Source organism: Manis pentadactyla, chromosome 10, assembly GCF_030020395.1.
Source record: "Manis pentadactyla isolate mManPen7 chromosome 10, mManPen7.hap1, whole genome shotgun sequence".
Taxonomy (NCBI): Eukaryota; Metazoa; Chordata; class Mammalia; order Pholidota; family Manidae; genus Manis; species Manis pentadactyla.
Genome location: NC_080028.1, coordinates 5,587,570 through 5,609,832, shown reverse-complemented (window position 1 = coordinate 5,609,832; position 22,263 = coordinate 5,587,570). Strand labels below are relative to the sequence as shown.

General features: G+C 52.1%; 2 protein-coding genes across 2 annotated transcripts in view; one reads left to right on the top strand and one right to left on the bottom strand.

The window, feature by feature from the left end:
* Positions 1-4,659, top strand: part of MPPED1 (metallophosphoesterase domain containing 1) — a 68,508-nt gene extending 63,849 nt beyond the window's left edge. The window contains exons 6-7 of the mRNA XM_036931492.2: positions 1,001-1,114; positions 3,178-4,659. Of these exons, the coding sequence (XP_036787387.1) occupies positions 1,001-1,114; positions 3,178-3,296 (233 nt within the window). The 3' untranslated portion in view covers positions 3,297-4,659. The remainder of the gene's footprint in view (positions 1-1,000; positions 1,115-3,177) is intronic.
* An 8,722-nt stretch (positions 4,660-13,381) lies between these two features.
* The window catches only part of EFCAB6 (EF-hand calcium binding domain 6), a 209,668-nt gene continuing 200,786 nt past the window's right edge, over positions 13,382-22,263 (bottom strand). The window contains 4 exon segments of the mRNA XM_057508338.1: positions 13,382-13,767; positions 15,997-16,146; positions 19,322-19,506; positions 21,508-21,676. Of these exon segments, the coding sequence (XP_057364321.1) occupies positions 13,645-13,767; positions 15,997-16,146; positions 19,322-19,506; positions 21,508-21,676 (627 nt within the window). The 3' untranslated portion in view covers positions 13,382-13,644.

Genomic DNA, 22,263 nt, shown 5'->3' with positions numbered 1-22,263 from the left:
CGTGTGCTCAGCCCCAGCCCAGCCTGATTGTGGGGTCAACTGTTGAATGAGGCACAGAGAGGCCAGTGACCTGCCCAAGGGCACAGAGCAGGCAGGTAGCGGAGCCTGGGACGGAACCCCAGGTGGTGTCTGCCCCAAGCCCACTCCCCGCCTGCTTCGGCCTCCCTTCTCCCCTTCCTCCTCCCCCACTTCCTCCTGTCTCTCCCTCTCTCTCTGTCTGTCTGTCCGCCTCCCTCCATCTCTCCCGCCTCTGGGCCAGCAGCTCTGCAGCCTGCCTGGCTCTAATCGGAGGCGCCTCCCGCTCCCCGTGGTTGTAGAAGCTGGCTTTGCCCACGCAGAGAGGGGCTAGGCAACCCTGCTCGCCTGCGTGGGGTAATCAATTATGCTTCGTTTGTGTAGCCATGTGAGGACAATACGCAGCCGCCATATGGGGCCGCTCCGGGCTGCTGGCGGTGTGAGCCGACCCAGACGTGGGCCGCGCGAGCGATGCTGCATTTGAATGAAGTTCATTTTCATGATTTGGTGATGTTTGCTTAGAAAGTCTCAGACATGGAAATGTTGCTCCTGGGTTCTGCTCTGCTGCCAGCCACTGGAGGTGCCCTTGGGCCTCACCTGGCCCACTCAAGGGTCAGCGTGCTTATCTCTGCAGTGGGTGGATGCCACCTTTGAGGCCACTTGGAGCAGTTATCAAGGACCACCCCCCCACCTGCGAGCCTGGTCCACTCTAGGCTCTTTCAAGCATGGCTGTCTGTGTGGCCCTGCAGGGGAGGCAGCTGAGGCTGCCAGGCTCCAGCCTGTATGGGAAGAGCCAGGTGTCCGTTCCAGAGGGCCGGAGGGGGGGCAGGGTCGCGAGAGCTGGCTGGGGGCATGGGGCAGAGATATGCCCAGGCCCATGGGTCCAGGACCCCCCGTGTCTTCAAGGCTGCCAGAGCTGCTGCCTGGAGGCCAGGGGCTAGGCCTGCCTGGGTCCGTCATTGCCCTCCTGTTGTCCCCTGCACAGGTTTTCTGGACTGGGTCCCCAAGAAGATGCAGCGGGTGGGCTGCGTGGAGCTCCTTAACACCGTGCAGAGGCGTGTCCAGCCGCGGCTGCATGTCTTCGGCCACATCCACGAAGGTCAGCGGGTGAGGGAGGGGGACCTCGTGCCAGGGCTCCCTGCTTTGGCCCGGTGGCTGCCTCCCTGGTCTCTCTGCTGGAGGGAAACAGCCCGTTTCTAACATGCCCTCTACATCCACACACTGGCTGTCATTTATTGCTGGAATGTTTAATAACAGGAAGATGAACGCAAAATCTGGCAAGACTTGGGAGCGAATTTTCCTTCCTTGGAGCCCTGCAACTCTGCCTCGAGCCTGGAAGCCTTCAGGAGATGGGCAGGGGGCTTTTTGGAGGAAGGACATTGACTGTGACAGGGAGGAGCCCTCAGATTTGGTAGGCACACTGTGAGTTCCTTTAGGCTGGTGGTCCTGTCTTGTCACTTGCATCCCTACCGCCTGGCACACGGTAGGTGCTTAATAAATCTGGAAGGCTGCCTGCATGCCTGAGAGGCTCCTAGTGGCCAGTTCACTCTGCGGCCCCAGCACACACACATACAGACATGGCCTTCTGGCCTCTGTCCTGGGGAGCTGGGACCCCTGCTGTGTCCACACCGTTGGAGTGGTGGGGCAGGTCCACTTCACCTTGTGGGACAGTCGACAGGGTGGCACTCCACTCCTGACTGCCCATGCCCAACACCCTGGCCTGCCACTGCACGCTTGCCTCATTAGACTTCAGGCTCCCTCCCCGGGGCCTGATTTCGCCAGTTTGGCAGCCCCTTCCTTTTGCTCCTTTTGAACCTGTATTTCACTGCTGAAGGCCTCCCTCTCCCATCCCTCTCTGCCAGGAAGCTGGCCCCCTGGGGCATGGGGACTGATGTGTTTTCCTGCAGAGCTGTCTCCTGGTCTCTTGAACCTCTGTCTGAGTTGAGCCAAGGCCTCTGGACCTCACACGTGCCTGGCCTGCATCAGATCATTTTCTAGCTCAGAAGCAAACAGCCTCAGACCTTTCCCCAAGGGCCTCTGCAGCATGTTGTCAGCAGCCAGGAGTGATCAGATCTGTCCTGGCCCCAAGGAGCTCACAGACTTCTGGGCAGCAGATGGGTAATCAAAGGCAGAATGGAAGACTCAGGTGCTGTGGGATAATAATAATGCTGTAATTTTCTGCAGCCCTATTATAGGCACGTAGGGCCATCAGATCTAAGGCTGTGTGTTTTCCAAACCACACCCTTGCACAATCGTGCACACAAAACTGGGTGTCCAAAGAATGTGTAACCTTCACAGGCAGAAGTGTCCCTTCTGGTTTGGAGGTGAAGGATGAGGAGGATTCAAAAAATGGATGTGGTGGGAAGAAGGTATGATGGGGGCAGAGGCTAAGGGAAAAGGTACCTGATAATGATGGTGATGAAGATTCTGGTGATGATGGTGATGGTGATGGTGATGAAGATGCTGATGGTGATGATGGTCATGGTGGTGGTCATGGTGATGGTGGTGGTGGCGGAGGCGGTGATGGTCATGGTCATGGTAACGGGCATGGTCATGGTGGTGGCAGTGGTGATGGTCATGGTCGTTAAGATGGTGGTGTTCATAGTGATGGTGATGGTGATGGTAAAGGTCATGGTGATGGTGGTGATGGTGGTGATGCTCATGGTCATGGTGGTGGTGATAGTGATGATGGTGATGGTCGTGAAGATGGTGGTGGTCATGGTGATTTTAATGGTAACGGTCATGCCGATGGTGGTGGCGATGGTGATGATGGTGATGGTGGTGATGATGGTCACGGTCATGGTCATGAAGATGGTGTTGGTGATGGTAACGGTCATGGTGATGGTGGTGGTGGCGCTGATGGTTGTGGTGATGATCTTGATGTTTTACTGTATGCTTTCCATGTGCCGTCCAGGCACTGGGCTGAACACTGTACCTGGATTATTTGCTCATTTGATCCTCACAGCAGTGTTGGGAGGAGCGTCCGTCATCATCTCTATTTACAGATGAAGACACTAAGTTGAGAGTTCTAGTAGCTTGCCTCGGACATATGCAGCCCATGTGGCTGAGTGCCCCTTGGCTACCACCCCTACTAGACCAACCCCGCCATACTGGGTCCTGGCCTTGCTCCTCAGCCCTAACGGGCATGTGTTTACTTTCTAGGGTATGGTGTCATGGCAGACGGGACGACCACTTATGTGAACGCATCCGTGTGCACCGTCAACTACCAGCCTGTGAATCCGCCCATAGTCATCGACCTCCCCACGCCCCGGAACTCCTGACTGCCTCTGCTGTCCCAGCCCTTCTGGTCCATGTTAGCTACATATGCCTGGCCGAGAGCACGGACCCCCAGCCACCCTTCCTTCCATGCAGACAACCTGTCTGGCAACGGGACCAGCCCAGCAGACAAGTCGAGGACTTGGAATGAAGAAAATCACCCCTGACTCTTCAGCCTTCTGTCACCCTGAGTCGGGACTCGGCAGGTCCCTGTCAGGGTTTCTTCACTCATGACTGTTTTCTGTGTGTACATTCTGTGCACCTCATTAAAGGGCCGAACAAGTTCATGACTCTGTGCTGCTTGGGAAATGACTGGATCTTCATCCTTCTGGGTTGGACACCCTCGTGGGTTTGGGAAGCTGCTGCTCTTGGACAGATTTTGGAAGTTCTTGCACAAAATCTCCCTCTAACTGAAGGTCTGTGTGGCTGCAAGCCCCAGGGGTGGAGGGTGGGTGGGAGGTTTCGAAGCCTGGCTGCAAACAGCCTGCCCTCTCCTCTCTGGCTGGAGAGGAGACAGGCCTGCTTCACAGCTGCCATCCTCCGAGGGAGCGTTCAGGGACATCTCAGGAATTCGGTGGCACCTGGACAGGCCAACAAGTCGTTTGCCTTGCGTTGTTCCCGTTTTTCTCCTGTGGGCATTTTTGCTGACTTGAACAACGGCCTGCGCATCCCAGGCACCACTCGGAGCCTGGATTTGGGGGTTTGGTTCTACAGGACGAGCCGTTTGAGTGCCCAGGACCGGCTGGAGGGTTCCCGAGTCATGGATGACCCCTGGAACTTGGGGGCTGTGCTACTCTGCAGAATTCAACCGCCTGGGGGCGTCCACAGGCCAAGGCAACCCTGCGACATGTATGTGCCTGTGTGGGTGGGCACACCCCTACCCCCTTAACTTGATGAAGTGGATCCCATGTTTCTCATTACTGTCCTCGAATGGCCTCTTTCTCCCTTGGTGCGATTTCCCTCATGCCATCTGGCAGCCGTCTGGGTGTCCACAGCTGAAGGCAGCCGAAGGGCGCACAGTCCTCACCGCCCAGGGCTGGTTGGCCCTGGTACGGGAGGGTGGTGGCGCGGGGGCAGAGCAGGCCCCGGGCTCCGGCAGCTCATGTGGGGGGCCTCTCTTTCTCCCTTACATTAGGACTGGGGCTTTGGGCTGAGTCTGAGGGAGGCGGCGGCATGGGGCCTGGTTAGGGTCAGGTGGGGGCGAGGGGGGAAGGGTCAGCTTCTGTCCTTTTTAAAATTTCTATATTTTGTTCATCATGGATTTTTTCTGCATCAATTTTGATTTTTCGAAACATTGCATTAAAATAGTATCCTTTCTCTTGAATACTGAGTTTTTGGTTCCCGTTAACTTGTGCACCAGAGAGGCAGCCCTTGCCTGCCTCGCCCTTGTCCCAGCCCTGGGACCAGCATTTAATGAGCCTTTTGCTGATACAATCTCATTTCATCTTCAGGCGGTCCTGCAAGGTGGGTACTGTTGCCCCAGTTTGGAGGCGAGGAGATTGAGGTCAGAGAGGCGAGGAAGCTGGACCGAGGATGCACAGCTCAGAAGGGGCAGCAGCAGGACTGGGGCCTTGTCTCTGGCTTCACAGCCCCTGCTTTGCCAGCCCCAGAGCTCTGCCCCTACGAGGCCATGCATGGTCCAGAGCCTGCCTCCTGTCTCGAAGGGTCCTGTTCAGAGCCCGTCTGGTTCGTTTCTCATAGAGAGCCCCCGGAGCCCCGAGGGGTCCTCTTCCCTGAGCCCAGTGCCCCAGTGTCTGGGGCTGCGATTCCTTTCCTACTCAGAGTGGGGCTCCCCATAGGGCAAGGAGCACTGCCCATAGCACCCCATGTTGGCCGAGCCAGCTTTGCTCTGTGGGGTGCAGGGCCTCAGGTGTCCTGTTGGGCCCAGGTGGTTCCTGGTGGCCGGAGATGTTGACAAGGTCTCCAGGGATGCCCCAGACGCATGACGTGTATGCCCGTGCGGGCCGGGGAAACCACAAGGCCCTGGCAGTTTGCCTCTACTGAATCTCCTTGTGGACCAAGAACATAAACTTAGAAAAACTTTTTTCCTAAGGTATCTTCAGAATATGGTGTATTTTTATGTGGAAAAGTTATGAAGGCAGCTGTTACTTTAAAAGAAAATTCATTGAAAGTCCCGAGGTATGAAAGATGATGGCGTGCTCCTCAATCATTTTGGCATAACTTGATTGTGGCTGTAATTTTTTTGTCAAGCATGTCAGACAATAAAGTCTTTGTAAAAAGAAAGAGATGTCTGTGCGGTGCCTCTTCCCGTCTCTGGGTGCTGTGGGGGCACATGGGGAAGGGGCGGCACCATCCTGGCCAAGTCCTCGGTCCCGGACAGTTCAGATGGCAACGACTGCAGCCTTCTGCTTGCTCCAGCTTCCTGTCGGCGGGGCCATCTCCCGAGTGCTTGACGTGGGCCTTCTGTGCCCTGTTGAGTTCAAATACCTCGACTGCCTGAGTCCCCAAACCTGAGCACCTCAAGATGACCTTAGCTCTGGGCTCTTCCTGAAAGCAGCATGTTGACCCAGCCCTTGTCAAAATAAGCGCGCAGGTGTTGCCCAAGAAAAGCACTGGTGGGTATAATGAACCCAGTGTCAAAACTCCCTAAGCTGCAAAAGTTCTGCTGTTTTCATCCATCCATCCACCCACTCACCTAATTGACTACCATCCATCCATCCGTCCGTCCGTCCGTCCATCCATCCATCCATCCATCCAACCATCCATCCATCCATGTATCCATCCATCCATCCATCCACCCACCCACCCATCCATCCATCCATCCACCCACCCACCCACCCATCCACCCACCCATCCATCCATCCACCCACCCACCCATCCACCCACCCACCCACCCATCCATCCATCCACCCACCCACCCACCCACCCATCCATCCACCCACCCACCCATCCAGCCATCCACCCATCCACCCACCCACCCACCCACCCATCCATCCACCCACCCACCCATCCACCCACCCACTCACCCATCCATCCACCCACCCACCCACCCACTCACCCATCCACCCACCCATCCATCCATCCACCCACCCACCCATCCATCCACCCATCCACCCATCCATCCACCCATCCACCCACCCATCCACCCACCCACTCACCCATCCATCCACCCACCCACCCACCCACTCACCCATCCACCCACCCATCCATCCATCCACCCACCCACCCATCCATCCACCCATCCACCCATCCATCCATCCATCCACCCACCCACCCACCCATCCACCCACCCATCCATCCACCCATCCATCCATCCACCCACCCACCCATCCATCCACCCATCCACCCATCCATCCATCCACTCACCCATCCATCCATCCATCCACCCATCCACCCATCCACCCACCCACCCACCCATCCATCCACCCATCCACTCATCCATCCATCCACTCACCCATCCACCCATCCGTCCATCCACCCATCCACTCACCCATCCATCCATCCATCCACCCATCCACCCACCCACCCACCCACCCACCCACTCACCCATCCACCCACCCACTCACCCATCCACCCACTCCCTCCTTCCCTCCCTCCCTCCACTCATCCCCTCTGAAACATTCACTGAGCACTTCCCAAGGGCCTGGCTTGGACAAGGGAGGTGGCAATGTTAGCAGTGACCGAGTTAGGATCGGTGAGGGTGGGTGGGATGAAGGTGAGGGAGCCCAGGAGGACAACAGAAGTCGGCTGCCGGTCCCAGAGGGGAAGCATGGGAGCAGGAAGAACAGCTGTGAGGAGGGGCATGGAGTTCTGCTGGGGACTCGCGAACGGGAGGTGCCCTTGGGATGTGCCGGGGGAGGCGTCCAGGGGCTGGGGAATGAATGAACCTGGAGGGGGAGGGGTATCCCTGGAGATCTACGTCTGTGGGTCATTCCCAAAGCCGAGGTCTGGGGGGAGTCTCCCAGGGGCGTGTGGAGGCACGAGCAGCAGCCTGGGGCACAGCAGGACCAGGACTCTCTCCTGTCCTCAAGCGGCCCCACCTGTAACCTGCCCCTCCACCAGGGCCTCACGGGTACCTACACCCACCCATCCTGAGCCACGAGGAGCCGCCTGACTGCAGGTGCCCGGGCTGCTGCTCTCGGCCAAGGGGAACCGGAGCAGGGCTGCCGGGCAGGCGCAGGGACCTTCTGTGGCAGCGCCACCTTTAGGACAAGTGCCGCATTGCAGGCGATGCTGTGGTGCGCTGGGGTCCTGACGCTGCTGAGACACCACATGCGCCTGCTGCCTTTGGCGTAGATGGGCTCCGATTTGGGTGTTGTTTGCACCTGTGGTGAGGAGGGACCAAAAGCAGAGGCGCCAGGGTGCCCCGTGCCTCGGCCCTTGGTGATGCAGCCCTCGGGCTCACGGGCATCTTCCTCCTAGCGTGTGTGTGGCAGGGGGGGATGATATAGAATGGGGTCCCAGATGACCCTCCTATTACCCACGGGAGCCCCAGGGGGCAGTCCAGCAATGATCTTGCTCCTCTCCCTCTGCCCTTTGGGTAAGTTCACATTCTGGGAGCTTTTTCTTGCAATTCGGCTTCCAAAGGAGATGATCTCTGAACCTCCGTGAGGACCAAATTCCTAGGCCGTTTTCTTCCAGGAGACCCTTGGCCCAGCCTCTTGAATAAACTAGTGGAGGTGACAAGCTCTGGGGACAACGGCTTCTGCCAGCGCTTTCCCCATTAGTCACTCACGCCCCTAGCTGGGCCCAAACCGGGCTGACAAGCTGGGGGCCCTCTCCCAGAGGGCTCTGGCTACTCCTGGGGGCTCTCAGTCCCACCCACCCATTGAAGGCAGGGACTGTGAAGATCTCCAAGGTGTGGGGATTAGGCTCTGCTGTCTGGAAGCTCATGGTGCACCTGAGAAGGCTCATCTGATCACAGGAAAGCAGCAGAAACCTTCAGGTCTTAATAGGCTTGGGGACCGGTGAGTGGCACACGAGGTCAGGCTTGAGGCCCCCGAGGAAGACCGAACCCACAGTACAGGGGCAATCAGGGAAAGCTTCCTGGAGGAAGTAGCCTAGCTGGGCCCTGAACAGCAGGAAATGTTTTTCCCATTGCTAAAACCTTTTTAAATTGGAATAATTTTACATTTACTGAAGAGTTGCAAAAATAGTACAGAGAGTTCCTCTGTCCCCTTCACTCAGTTTTCCCTCGTTAACACCTTATGTAACCATAGTACGTTATCAACACTAAGACATTAACCTCCCCCGTTTTTGATCAATATCCCTTCTCTGTTCTAGAATCCAACCCAAGGTACCATGTGCCATTTAGTGGTCCTGCCTCCTTAGTCTCCCGAGTCAGTGGTGGTTTCTATCTTTCCCAGCTTTTTATGACCTAGAAGTTTTGAAGAATACCGGTTGAGGGTTTTGTAGAGTGTCCTTCAAGTTGGGTTTGATGTTTTCCATGATTAGCCTGGGTGATGTATTTATATAATACAGACCGGAGCAGCACAGTGAGGACGTGCCCTCAGATGCCACGTGCGGGGTCACGGGCTGTCACGGGGGCCTGGTCACAGGGCTAAGGCAATGCCTGCCGGGTCTCTCCACTGTAAAGGCGCTCGTCTTCCCTCCCAAGTCTGCCTTACTCGTCCAGCTCACACTCGAGGAGCGAGGAATTAAGTTCCCCCTTCTAGAAGGGAGAACATCAAAGAATTTGTGGCCATGTGTTAAATCACTGTATGGGGGGATATTTTGAGTCTACGCAAATATCCTGTTTCTCCTTAAGGTTTTGTCCACTAATGTTAGCATCCATCCATGGATCTTGCCCGGAGCAATTGCTGTGGTGTTCTCATGCTGATTTCTCTTTCTCCTTTCCTCCTACATTACTTGGATTTTTCTATAAGGAAGACTTGTCCCTTCCCTGCCATTTATTTATTTATATTGGCATGGACTCATGGCTATTTTATTTTTCAGATTATAATCTAATAGTATCATTATTTATTTTGCTGTACAATGTGTTCTTTGTCCATTGGAAGCTCTTTCAAGTTGGCTCCAGCGCCCTTTTGACGGGGGCCCAGGTGACCCCAACCCCCGTGTGTTTCTCCTCCTTTATGGCACTACAAGATGATCCAGGCTCATTTTGTATTTTCCTTGCTCAGCCCCAGATCAGCCATTTCTCCAGAGAAATCGAGCTCCTTTTATTTAGAAACTAAGATCTGGGTTGTAGATGTGCTAGTTGCTGCTGGGGTATCACTAGTTCTAGGCCCTCTCAGTGGACAGATCTGGGAGATTCATGTAGTATACTAACCCATCTATGCACACATTTACCTACCGCTCTCTCTGTATCTATCCACCCATCCACCTATCATCTCTTTATACTGAAAGAAGCCTTAGTTCATATTGATCCCCATTCCCATCCTCGACTCTACCCCAGCAAGGCAGAATTTATTCTTGCCTTCCTGTCTTGTGTATTAGTTACTTCTGTCTTGACAATGAGAAGTCTGGCTCCCGTCTCTACATTCTATTTATGCATTTGTTCAATCCTGATGTACCTACAAAGTAATTTCAGAATTGTTGATCTGTACCTTTATAAGAAACATAGTTACAGGCTAGAGTACAGCACTTAGCCCAATCCTTTTTATCTTTAGTTTTGCAGTCTAACTTTTGTGTTTTGAGGTTGAAATAACTGCCAAGGTTGAGCGGGTCAGCTCCTTTCCCTCCCCTGTGAGGCTGTCATTCAGTTGCAATACAATTAGATTCTTTTGTCACAGTCTGCATCCCATCCTGAGATTCCCTGATATCCTGGTTGATTGTTTAAAATTTGCATTTAAAATTGTTTTAAACTTGTTCAATCTTTGTAGTGTTCAGTTGTGAGGGGTTTTACAAATGCACAGAGTTCTGTATATGCCACCCCAGGACCATAGGGAACAGTTCCTTTGCCCCCCCCACCCCCCGCCCACCAAATTCCTTATTCCTTATTTGGCCTCTTCTTAATCACACAGTTTTCCAAAATGGCTGTATGTTTTTGCAATCCGGCCGGCAATGAATGAGCATGTTCCTGCCGGTCCACATCCTCACAGGAATCTGATACTGTCAATTCAAAACATTTTAGTCAGTTGAGTAGGTGTGTGTTGTAGCTCATGGTGCTTTTAACTCCCATATCCCTAAAGACTAATGATGTTGAGTGGCTTGTTATATGCTTATTTGCTGTTCACATATATTCTCTGGTGAAGTGTCTGTTCAGATCTTTTGTCTCCTTCCTTGAAAACAGGTTGTTTTCTTGTTTGTGAGTTTTAAGAGTTCTTTACGATCTGGATGTAAGTCCTTAATTGAATACTTGATTTGCAAATCTTTTCTTCCAGTCTGTGGGCTGTCTTTTCATTCTCTTCAATTTCTTGGAGCATAAGTTTTTAACTTTAATGAAGTCCAATTTAACAATTTTTTCTTTTATGGATTGTGCTTTTGGTGTAGTAACTAAAAACTCATCGCCAAACCCAAGGTCATGCGGTTTTTCTCTGATGTTTCCTTGTAGAAGTTTTATAATTTTATGTTTTACATTGAGGTCTATAATGCATTTTGAGTTCAGTTTTGCATGACACATGAGGCCCCTACGTGTCAAGTTTCATGTTTTTGCGTATGGACGTTATTTCTCCATTGAATTGAACTGTCTTTGCACATTTGTCAAAAACCAGTTGACTGTATTTGTGTGGGTGTATTTCTGGGCTCTGTTTTGTCCCATTGATCTAAAAGCCTGTCCTTTTGCCAATATCAGACTCCTCTAGTTACTATAACTTATGGGTAAATCTTGAAATTGGGCAGTGTGAGTTCTCCAATTTTGTCCTTTTTCAGAATTGCTTTGGCTATTCCAGTTCCTTTACCTTTCTATATACGTTTTTGAATTAACTTGGTGGCATACAAAAGAAATCTTGCTGAGATTTTGATTGGGATTGCATAGGATCTGCAGATAAAACTGGACAGGAGAGAGACTTTAACAGGTCTGAGTCACAATTCATGGAAACCATTGATCACTCCATTAATTTACATTTCTCTCATCTATGCTTTGGAGTTTTCATCATACAGATCTGCACACATTTTGTTAGATTTATACCTAAGCACTTCACTGGGGATATTGTAAATAGTATTGTTTTTCAAACTTGACATTCCGGTTGTTCACTGGGGGTATGTGGTTAACTTTTGTATATTGACCTTATATAACTCACTTTGTTAGCTTTTTGGGTGGGTTCTTTGGAATTTCCTATGTGGATAACCATATCATCTGCAAATAGAGACACGTTTTATTTTTCTTGCCTGATTGCACTGGCTCGGACTTTCAGTACAATGTTGAATCAAGTGATGAGACGGGACATCCTTGCCTTGTTCCTGATCTTAGGGAAACAATCACTTACCATTTACTATTATGTCAGCTGCATTTTTTTTTTATAAGCATCTTTTCTTCAGTTAAGTTCCCTTCTGCTCAAAGTTTGCTAGGAGTTTTTCTTATGAATTAGTGCTGAATTTTGTCAAATGCTTTTTCTATATCTATTGAGATGAGCGTATGTTTGAAATGTTAGGTCTAACTGTGTGTGTCTCTTTGAGAGTTTACCTTCGTGAGAGTTTGTTGAACTTCTTGTATATGTATATTCATGTTTTTCTGCAAATTTGGGAAGATTCAGGCTGTCATTTCTCCAGAACTCTTTCTGCCCCTCCCTTCTCTCCTCTCCTCCTGGGGTCCCACTGTGTGTATGCCGGTCGCCTTGATGGTACTCCATAGGCCTCTGAGGCTCTGTACATTTTTCTTGTCTATTTTTTCTTTCTGTTCTTCGGATTGGATGGTCTCAATTCACATCTTCATATTTTCTGACTTTCTTTTGCACCTTTAAATCTGCTGTTAAGCCCCCCAGTGAATTTTTAATTTCTTATGCCTTTCAAACTCCAGAATTTCTATTTTTTTTTTTTAATACTTTCAATCTCTTTATTTAGTACTTTTAATATCCTGTATTATAGTGAGAAATTGGTCTCGTACTTTTTGCTCTTAGGCTTTTTGTTCTTTAGCTTTTGAATTTATTTAAAACAGCTGGTTTAAAGTTTCTAAGTCCAACATCTGGGCTCCCTCAGGGACAGCTGTTATTGGTTACCTGCTCCCACCCCGTGTATGGACCATGCTTTTCCTGGCCACCACCTTGGCAAGGTCCTCAGACCCATACAATCTCAGTGAAACCAAACCTCGTTTACGGAGAGAACCCAGCACGATGACACTGAGGGGAGACCCCCTCGCCCCCACCTCACAGCCCCCCTGGGGGAACACGAGCTGCCGGAGGGTAAGATGGAGGAGGGCCAGCCCTGCCAGTGTGGCCTGTTCATGTGGTGAGATTCCAGGTGGAGGTGGCCGCCCCTTTGCCAGAAGCTGATATCATAGCCTCCGCCATGAGCCCACCCTTCTTAGTCTGGGGTCCAGTCTGAACTGAGGCAGGAACCCTGGACACATGGAGACAAAGGCGGCCCAGCAAAACATTTGGAAATAGAGGGCCTGTGATGGGCGTGGCTGCTCTTCCCCCATGCTCACTTCTAGGAGGGGAGCTCGGCTCACTTGAGGCTACAGCCTCTGTGGGACCTGTGCAGGGGTGTAGGGGAGGTGGTCTCTGCTCAGTGGCTTTGGCCTGCACGGCTTGGGGCTGAGATGGCAGCAGAGAAGTGATAGGCCTGGGGCCTGCTGGGGAGGGTGACAGCCAGGGCTCCTTGCCCTCACCCCTGACAGCTGGCACCATGCAGCTCAGGGGCAGTTATTCTGTCTGCTTCTCCCAAGTTCCTTCCAGAAGCTTCCAGAAGGCAGCAAACTCTATGTCTCCCTTCTGTTTCACAACAGGCAGAAGGGACTACAGCAATTTAAAACTTCTCCTAGAAGCGACGGGAAGGCAGAGCCCCGAAGCCCAGACAAGGGACCCACTTAAATGTTGGGCTGCTCTGCGGCAATGTCAGATGGCTCCTGTGCCTCCAGGGGCAGAAAGGTGGCCCCAGGACAGCCCAGCAGGGGCAGAGGGGGCAGATCTGTGTCTCAGGCACCCAGCAAGCTGTCATATAAAAGCTCCAGAAATTCCAAGTATTTTATCATTGGTGGTTCTTTTGAAGTCTCAAGAATCATTCCTGCAACGACTAACATTTTTATTTGCTCAGACTAAGAGTGAAGGGTCCTGCAGCTCAGCAGGGCATCCCTGAAGCTGCCTGGAGAGATGCCATCGAAGCTGGGGCCGCGGGCTGTGCCAAGCCTGGGCTGACTGCCAGGAAAGACGCGTGTCCGGCGTGGGTGTGGGTTTGAACTTTGGGGAGTTCATGACCCCCCTTCCCCCAGTCGTATGACTTTGGTGGCCTCGGGGACAGGCCCCCCCCCCCCCACCGGAGCACTGTGGCGGGCAGCTACTGCAGGAAGGCCCGGAGGAAGTCGTTGTAGGGGATTTGGGAAGACAGCGTCTTGTCGTAATACTCCAGGATGTGGAAGAACTCCTCCTCGGAGAGGTTGATACTGAACTGTCTCAGCACCTGCCAGGCAGAGGGGACAGCCCCGGCTTGTCCTGGTGCCATCCGACCAGGCAGCTGCCAGGAAAGGGCCGGGGGTGCGCCTCTCCTCCTGCTGCCCAGCCTGCCTCCCTCTCCATCTCTCTCCCCTGCCCTCATCCCGCCCCAGGGCAGCCCTGCCTGCGCCATCACATGAAACGGGGAGAGGCACCAGATGGGGGCTGCTGGCCCCCCCATCCCCAGCGGCCTGCTCAGAATGGGAGGTTAATAACTGCGGCTTCCCTGAAGGGTAGCCGAGGCTGGTCAGCATGTTCAGACAAGGTGGATGGACAGAGAGGAGAAGGTTGGAGGGGGGACTGGCCCCAGGGCCTTAGCTGGGAGGCCTCGGGGTGGCCCGCCTGGGAGGCGAGCAGGCCGGCAGGCGCGGGCGCAGGGCGGTGCTGATTGGACAGCGACACCGCCCGTGGCGGAGCCTGCCGGCTGCCCACTCCCTTACCGACTAGCCCTTCCTCCGCAGTGAACAGAAACCTGACGTTCTTCTAGGCTGCTGTGTGTCCAGCTAAAAGGCCACACTTCTCAGCGTCTCTTACAGCGAGGTGTGTTCTGGCCAGTTAAATTTAAGTAAGAATGTTAGGTGCGACTTCTGGGCAGCCTTCTCTAAAGAAAAAGAGCCTGCCCCTTTTCTCTTGTCTTTTTTTCTCTGTTGCCTGAATATGGAAATGGTGCTGGGCCCCCCAGCAGCCACCTTGGACCACGAGGCAACCTTAAGAAAGGAAGCCAGGTTTGAGGATGTCACAGCAAGAAGAGCGACATCCCTGATGAATGCCCAGCACCACGCTAGCTGGCCTCCCACTGTGCGAGAGAGAAGTGAACTCCCACCCTGTTTAAGCTGCTGTTAGTTCCCCCGGTTGCATGTCGCTGAAACAAACCCTGACAGGTAAGTGCCCTGGTAAATACAAATGCAGATTAGGTTATAAATTCCCTATCTTTGCTTTGTGTTGTAACTTGTTTCTAAGAGGAGACTCCTCCATGGTCAGTGGTGGGCCTGGCCCCAGGCCCGTGGGGTTGGCGTCAGCTGGAGCCGATGGGCTGGAAGCAGAGGAGGAGACTGAGCGTGGGTGTCCGCAAGGGCACCAGCTCCTGTCAGGTCTCCATTTCTACCACTCCCTGCCTGCTCCGCACCCCAAATTCCTGGGATGTTGACTGAAGAGGAGAATAGAGCCTCTTCCTCCCCAACCTCTGCCAAGGAGAATCCCTGGTGAGATTTTCACTTGACCCCAAAGTAATGGCAATGTGAGCCGATGAAAGCCACTCAGGGCCTCGGAGGGCAGATGGGCAGGCACAGGCAGTGCAGGCCCCTCGCTGGCCCGTGCCCCGCACAGCACCCCCCCTGCCGTGTCATCACCCCGGCCACCAACTGCCGTTAATTCTCCTGGCTTCTTATTTTAAAACAAGTGTTGTTTTTTTTTTTTTTAATTTAAGCTCTTGTTCGAGCAAAGAAAAACCTAAGGAAGAAGCTCTTTGTAAGTGCGTTTTGAGGTCATAACCCTCTCTCTCTGGTGTCTTGACTGACTGTGAACGTGGTTTTTAATCTAATAGCCCAGACCTCAATGTGTTCTCAACTTCAGTGGCCGGGGAGATGGAGACAGGAGTGGGGAGCGGAGGCAAGAACGGGCCGATCCGAGGAGCCCCACGTGGTTCTACAAGTGGGAGGTTTAAGTCACCCTGAGGGTGGCCGGGTTCGCTGGGAGAGCCACACCTCACAAGGGTCCGCACGGGGAGAGCGCGGCTTCGCTCCGGGGCGCTGCGGGGGGCGGCGCCCACCCAGCTGTTCTCAGAAGGCGCCGCCGTCTCAAGGGCGTTAAAGGTGCCGGAGCTCAGACTCGCAGAGGAGAGCTGCCTGGCCAAACTGGGTGGCAGGGAGGCGGGCGGTGCCATGTGCAGGGCGGCTGGGGCAGGGGCACTGAGGCGGACGCAGGCACCGGGAAGGGCAGGTACACTGGGGAGGGACCCTCAGGGCTTTAGGGACCTCGGGAGGGCAGCCTGGTGTCTGCAAGTGAGGGGTGAGGAGGGCTTTAGGGACCTCGGGAGGGCAGCCTCGTGTCTGCAAGTGAGGGGCGAGGAGACTTAGCCCTTCATGACTTGGGGTCCCAAAGGGCCTTTACTGGGTGTGGTTCTTCCCTTGAGGTTTTGTGGCAGCTGGCGTTTGGCGCCCCCTGTTCAGAGGCAGCAGACGTGCAAGACTATGCTCACCTTCCTGAAATCAGCCACGCTTAAAAGCCCTGTTCCGCCCGCATCGTACGTTTTGAACGTGCGCCTCATCGGCCTCCAGCAGTGCAAAATTTTGGGCTGAATACGCAGTAAAGCAGAGTAAAGGGAAGAAGTCTCAGCACCAGCTTCTTTCTAGAAAAACAAAAAACCCAAAACGAGGGGGTGAGAAAAGAGCTTTTGAATGGGAAGGATGGAGGGGCCAGGGCACCCCTGAGGACGGAGGGGCCAAGTGGCCCTGTGGGGAGTGGAGCGAGGGCAGTGAGCCCCCCTCTTGGGCCTCATTCCTAGTTTGCCCCCTGCTCAGGCCCCGCCCCTTGCTCCCCTGGCGGGTGTCCTCCCAGAACAGAGCCTGTAGGCAGAACTCATGATAACAACGGCAGGATCCCGTCCCTGCTGTTCATCCCAAGTCATTTCTACCCCCACACCCCACCTGGGGTGGAGGTAGGTCTCTTCATCCCCATTTCATGGATTGGAAGGGGGATTCAGGGAGGCAAAGCATCAGGATCAGTGACCCTTCCCAGCATCCTCCTGGCCGATTACAAGACAGTTTAAGGAAAAAAGAGATTTCAGTTTGGGTCTTCTAGTAGGTTATTATAATGAACAGAATTTTTTAAAAATGCAAGGTTGTAATGTATCTAGTAATTAGACGGTACCTACACTGTGATTATTTCATTTAGGTGCTATCAGATTGAAAACAAGGTATTTAGCATGATTTAGCCTCAACACTTGTCTGAGTATCACAGAGGTGACCTGTAGGTAAAAATGTGTAACACATTTTGGGAAAGTTTAATTTTAACATGGCACTACATAAAATGAATTAGCACGAAGTTAAATCACTTTCAAGTTTTACACCATTAGCATCTATGATGGAAGCTCACCAGATACTCCATAGCTATGTTAGCTGCCAATTTACCCAATCAGCTGACCTGCACGCATGGAGAGAAATGATACTGTGCTCACGTGCTCTTCCCACACCCAAGCCTGACTTAAGAAAGGGTTTCCAATCCCAGCAAAGTACAACCAATCCATCCGGAAGCCTCCACCTCTGACTCCAGCATTGCCTGAAAAAGCAGTGCCCCCGGCTGGTTTCCCAGAGGGGTGCCTCTCTGCTGCCAAAGGTTGCACAGAGGCCCCTAAGAACAGGAAAATGAAACGGCCCTTTTAGTGTCTCCGCAGGGTGACAGCTGGCCTGAAGTCCACACTTGCATGCCAGGGGCCTTGGCAGCCTCCGAGTGGATGGGACTGGTACAAGGACCAGGCAGGGCCAGGGGCCCCACTCTCTCCTAGGAAAGCCCCCCGGGGGGGAAGTCCCACCGCCTGTCAAGCACATTTAAGGCAGGGATGGGAGTGGAAGGACTGTTCTGAACATGAGTGGCGGCTCCAGGGGTTTGAGAGCGAGGCCAGAGCACAGGGGAGGTGTGCCAGCTCATCTGCCCAGAGGCCCACCTACAGGGGGGCACCTGGGAGTACCTGCCACTCCCTGGAAACCCAGCCTCCGCCTGACACTGCCTGGGCCCACAGGCTGGCCTGCCGGCTCCGCTGTGAGGATGGGCAGGGGGCTTGGAAGCAGGGCCGCCTCTGTCAGGGGAGAGCTCAGAAGGTGGCGCCAGGGCTTTTAGAAGCCAGTGGACCTCCCCCTGGATGGCCAGGGAAACTGAGGCCCAGAGGGGCAGAGGAAGGCAGAGCTGGCAGGGGCCTGGCAGGCACTGCGGTCCCCGTGGTTCTCTACATTCCTGTATCTAATGATCACAGCCTTTCTCCACTCAAAGAAAAACTGAACTAGAGAAATAATTGTCTTAATTTTAAATTTTTCTTCTGTAACTTGGCCTAAGCCTTTGATGCTAGTTTTTGCTTGTCTAAACTAGCAACATGCTAAGATCATACTTGATTTTGCACAGAATTACAAATTAAGCTACAGAGAAAATTCCTGCATGGAATCAGCCCATGTTTGCGGGGTTAGCTCACATCACCGCTGCCGGGCGAGTGGGGACTGGCTGGGGCTGGCTGGGGCTGCCCTGCACCCCTGCTCCTGGCAGCTGGGACCAAGGGTGGCTGGAATCAGCAGCGTTTCTTCCCCAAAGTGGCAATGCCAGCACGACTTGTTATTGAATTCAGTGTAACTTAATTCAATGGTACAGATGATGGGATGTGAGCATGAAAAAGCCTTTTTGTGTTTTATGTTTTGGAAGGACTCGGGAAGGCAAGTCTGTGCAAACACTGGGGTTGAACTGGGTGTGGGTGAGAAGGACAAAATCACACAGGACGGCGAGAAAGCGTAAACATCCAGGGGAAGAGTTCCCTTCTGTTGCTACTTAAGCATCTTTACTTTCTCATTTCTCTTTAGGGAAACCAAGAGAAAATTGTAGACAATGCATCATGGGTGTAGTTTACGCAAGAAAGAATGTGTCTGCAACGTCCCACCCCACGTCCAGAGAGAAGGGTCTGGCCTGTCTCAGATGGTTGATGAATAAATACATATTCTTAAGTTAAAAATGTTTCACTTTGCTATGACCCCTTCCTGGCTTCATCTTTTCAGTTAGCTGGCCTCTTAGTGCTCCCAGATGCACCGTGCAGGCAGCCCGTGCTGCTCCTGACTATTGGCCATACAGATGCTTCCGGTGCTCTGGGAAGAGCCAGGTGATCAGGCATCTGCCACTCAAAGTTTGAGAACTACCACCCCCACCCCAGTTTGAGAACCTGGGATCCAGGCTATTGGTTCCCAGTTTGGGGTCTCCAGAAAGAAAGGAAATCTTTGAGTCATTTCTGAGAAAGTAAATGAGCTGTTTGCAGTGCTTCCAAAGCCTGGTGGAGACCTCACCTGCACCCAGGCCTCTCACCTCCCAGATGTGAACGCTCTGACTACCAAATGGTCACCTGGAAACTGCCTGACTCTGCACAGCCTTTAAGTAATGGAGGAAATGGGGCAACAAAGGATTGTTTGGCAAATATATACACATATATATGTGCACATACATATGTCACACAAGTGCAATATACACACATATCACACGTGTGATACAATAACATACACATGTGGTGTACATATCATGTGTGCATGTGCGTACATCACACAGTGTTATACACACATCATTTGTGTATACAGAAAGTCTGAGCAGGGGTCCCTGGGAAGGTGGCAGTGTAGCCGGGGACATTGGACAGACAGGTCCTCACTGTCCAGCAGCCCCTCCTTGATTCTCCATGTCCACCATTGTATGAAGTAAGATGATCTGAATTTGTGATGGATGAAGGAAAACGGGAGCCCCTTCTAACCCCAGACCCCACATTTCCTAAGAATGGTTTTACATACCATTTTCTGGGCATTCTGGATTTTCATTCTCTGCATTAGTGAGGTTTCCTTTGCTTTTAACAGGAGAACACAGCTCTGAATGAAGTCACAATAAGCAAATTTCCCATTGTTCTTCAGGTCGTACTTCACGATGAGCTGCTGACATTCCTCTTTGTTTATATCCAGGTTGAATTTCTCTGCAAGAGCTAAAGACAAAAATATGAGTTCAGTTGGCGGCAGGTCATTCATCCATCCATTTGTTCATGCACCACTCGCTGAGATGCTTTCTCTGCTATAGGCCCTGGCCGGGCCCTTGCTTCTGGCGCCTGGTTGGTGGCTGGGCAGATGTGGAGTCAGTCAGATGGGTCTAAGTGTGGCGAGGAGGGAGGAGCCCCACATCCTGCTGGCCCCAGCATCCTGGCCTTTGCCTATTGTCCTGGCTTTGCACAGTCTCCATTGCTGTGGGGTGGCAGGCAGGGAGGGAGCAGTCACGGAGGCTGCTCCCAGGGGCCCGGAACTGCTGGAGGGAGTCCAGGCAGAGCTGGTGTGAGGGGAGGGGATCCCCCTGCTGTGCTGGGGGCCTGACAGGGCCCAGCTGTAGGGGGGGAGTTCAGACTCAACCCTCTCACTGAGTATTTTTCAACCAGCCTTCAGAGATACCGTCTTTAGAGTCTGCAGGAATTTATACACTTTGAGTTCTCATTCCAATGGTGATCTAAAATGTATAAAACCTATTCTGAGATACACGGACCACCCTTAAGAGATAACAGCCATGCCATTTCAGGGTTTGAGTCTGGCTTTCTGATTAGGATCATGTCGATGCCATGCAAGGTTGGCACATGTCAGTGTCACAGTATGAACACTCACTTCCACTTTGCACTAGTCCCAGTGTTCAATTCTTTTACCAGTTATAAAGCAAAAGCTTCTGTTGGAGTGACAGCTCATAATTGAAAAAGACTTAGGAGAAGATTTTAGTTTAAGGTGAATAAACGGACCTGTATTTGACAGCGTGAAAGCTCTGAAGTGTCACGGAGCAGAGACTCCGTTAACTGCTGGGGCTCACGGGGATCAGCAATGGAAGGGGGACCTTATACAAATGAGGCCTTCAAAGCAAGCAGGGGCCAGAGGTGCTGCTGTGCACTGTGCACACTGAGGTCTCTGTGTCCTTGCACAGGGGAAAGCAGTAGCACCCCAGGCCAGCCAGGACACATGGTGGGTGGCTGTGGGGCCCAGAGGAACTGCTCATCAAAGGCCCTGGGTGTGCTAGCTTGCAGGAGGTTACCAGCCGTGTATCCAAGACACAGAATGCCTTGTGAAAATTAGTTCTTACATGTAGCGTTTCACAGTATTGAGTTTTGGACGCACTACTTAAGTCACACCAGCCTATCAGAATAATGGATGGGTGGTGTCAGGGAGCTCATGGTTAAAGAGAAAAAGCAGCAACAACGATGACAGCAACACAAGTTAAGAAGGATGAGATGACATTTTCAAAATCAAAAGAATTAACCAAAAAACAGGTGGGACTCACACATGCGTTAAAGGCAACACTGGTGATTGGTTTCAGTGGGACATGTCACATTAAATCAATGTAACAACATCTGATTATTACTGATTTCATATTTCATATTTAATTTTAAGTGTTTTTTGATAGGAACCATTTACTTAAAGAGTTTAAACCTTGTTTTGTTTGTGCATTTTTAAGCTATGACCATCATAAAAGTAATTTATATTAATATCGGAGGTTCTAACAACATTATTCTTATGAAGGGGTCTGTATATTAGCCAACAAGAGGGGACCCGATGGGGCTCCCAAGCAGAGGATGACACGGTCAGATTTATTTCCCTGTAATGTAAAATGCTGCATAAACAGTATGCAACAATTAGTGGAAGCATAAATCCACCTGGTGTGATTTGAAGTTTATCAACGTGACATGTGGAGAAAATTGAGTCAACAGGGCAGAACAGGTGTTGACGTGAGTGGGGTGCCTGGAGCCCTCGGCAGGCTGACTTGATGGTGCAGGCACATATCTGCTTGGTGGCGGGTCCAGGCGTGTCCCTGGTTACCAGTGGTGGTGGCGCCTAGCCTGCATGCAACCCAGATTCTCCTGCCAGTCCCCAGGGGGTATGCTTATCTTGCCTGCTCCCGGGGAATGGACTTGTGCTAGGAGGTGACACTGTATTTTCAAGGGAACAGAAGCAGAACAAACCCAGGAACTCGGACGTGGCGATCTCCCCCTGCTTGTTCACATCCTTCTCTTTGCATTCCCTCAGGAACTCTCGCCAACAGCCCCGAACTCTCCTCCGGAGCTTGTTCTCGATCGGCTCACAGTTCTGCAAGGGGGGGGCACCTGGTGCCCTGATTGGACTGGCGGGGGTCTAGCAAGAAAGGAAATTGTCTTGTAATTTGGGATTCAAAATGGAAGCAAAAATAACGACTTACAAAGAGGATTCAGGTTTTGAGGTTCACAATTTCACAGGCAGTATTACCTCAGATATAAAATAAAAGGCAAAGTGTGGATGGTAATTTTGCCATTTAATTTTTATTTCCATTGGTGTGCTATAGTTGTGCCAAATCATAATATCCAAAATGGTTTAGGAAATAAATATATAGCCAAAATACAAATATACAGAGATGTACAAAGATTTGGGCACATTACTGGTGTGTGTGTGTGTGTGTGTGTGTGTGTGTGCATGCGCACGTGTGTGTCAAGTGACAATGACATGTTTTTCACCAGAAGAGTCTTATCAAAGGCCGGGGACTCCCTTGCTATTTGCATGGGACATCCAATCCTGCACTCACTCCCAGAACATCTGATATTATGAAATTATGTGGACCAGGTATGAGTCTGTTCTTTGTTTTATCATATTTTCCATTTAAAAACAGGGACTGCATTGCAGATCTCGCCCAGGCATTCCCCCGAGCGCCCCGCAATGCACGGTCATCCAATACAGTGACGAACTCA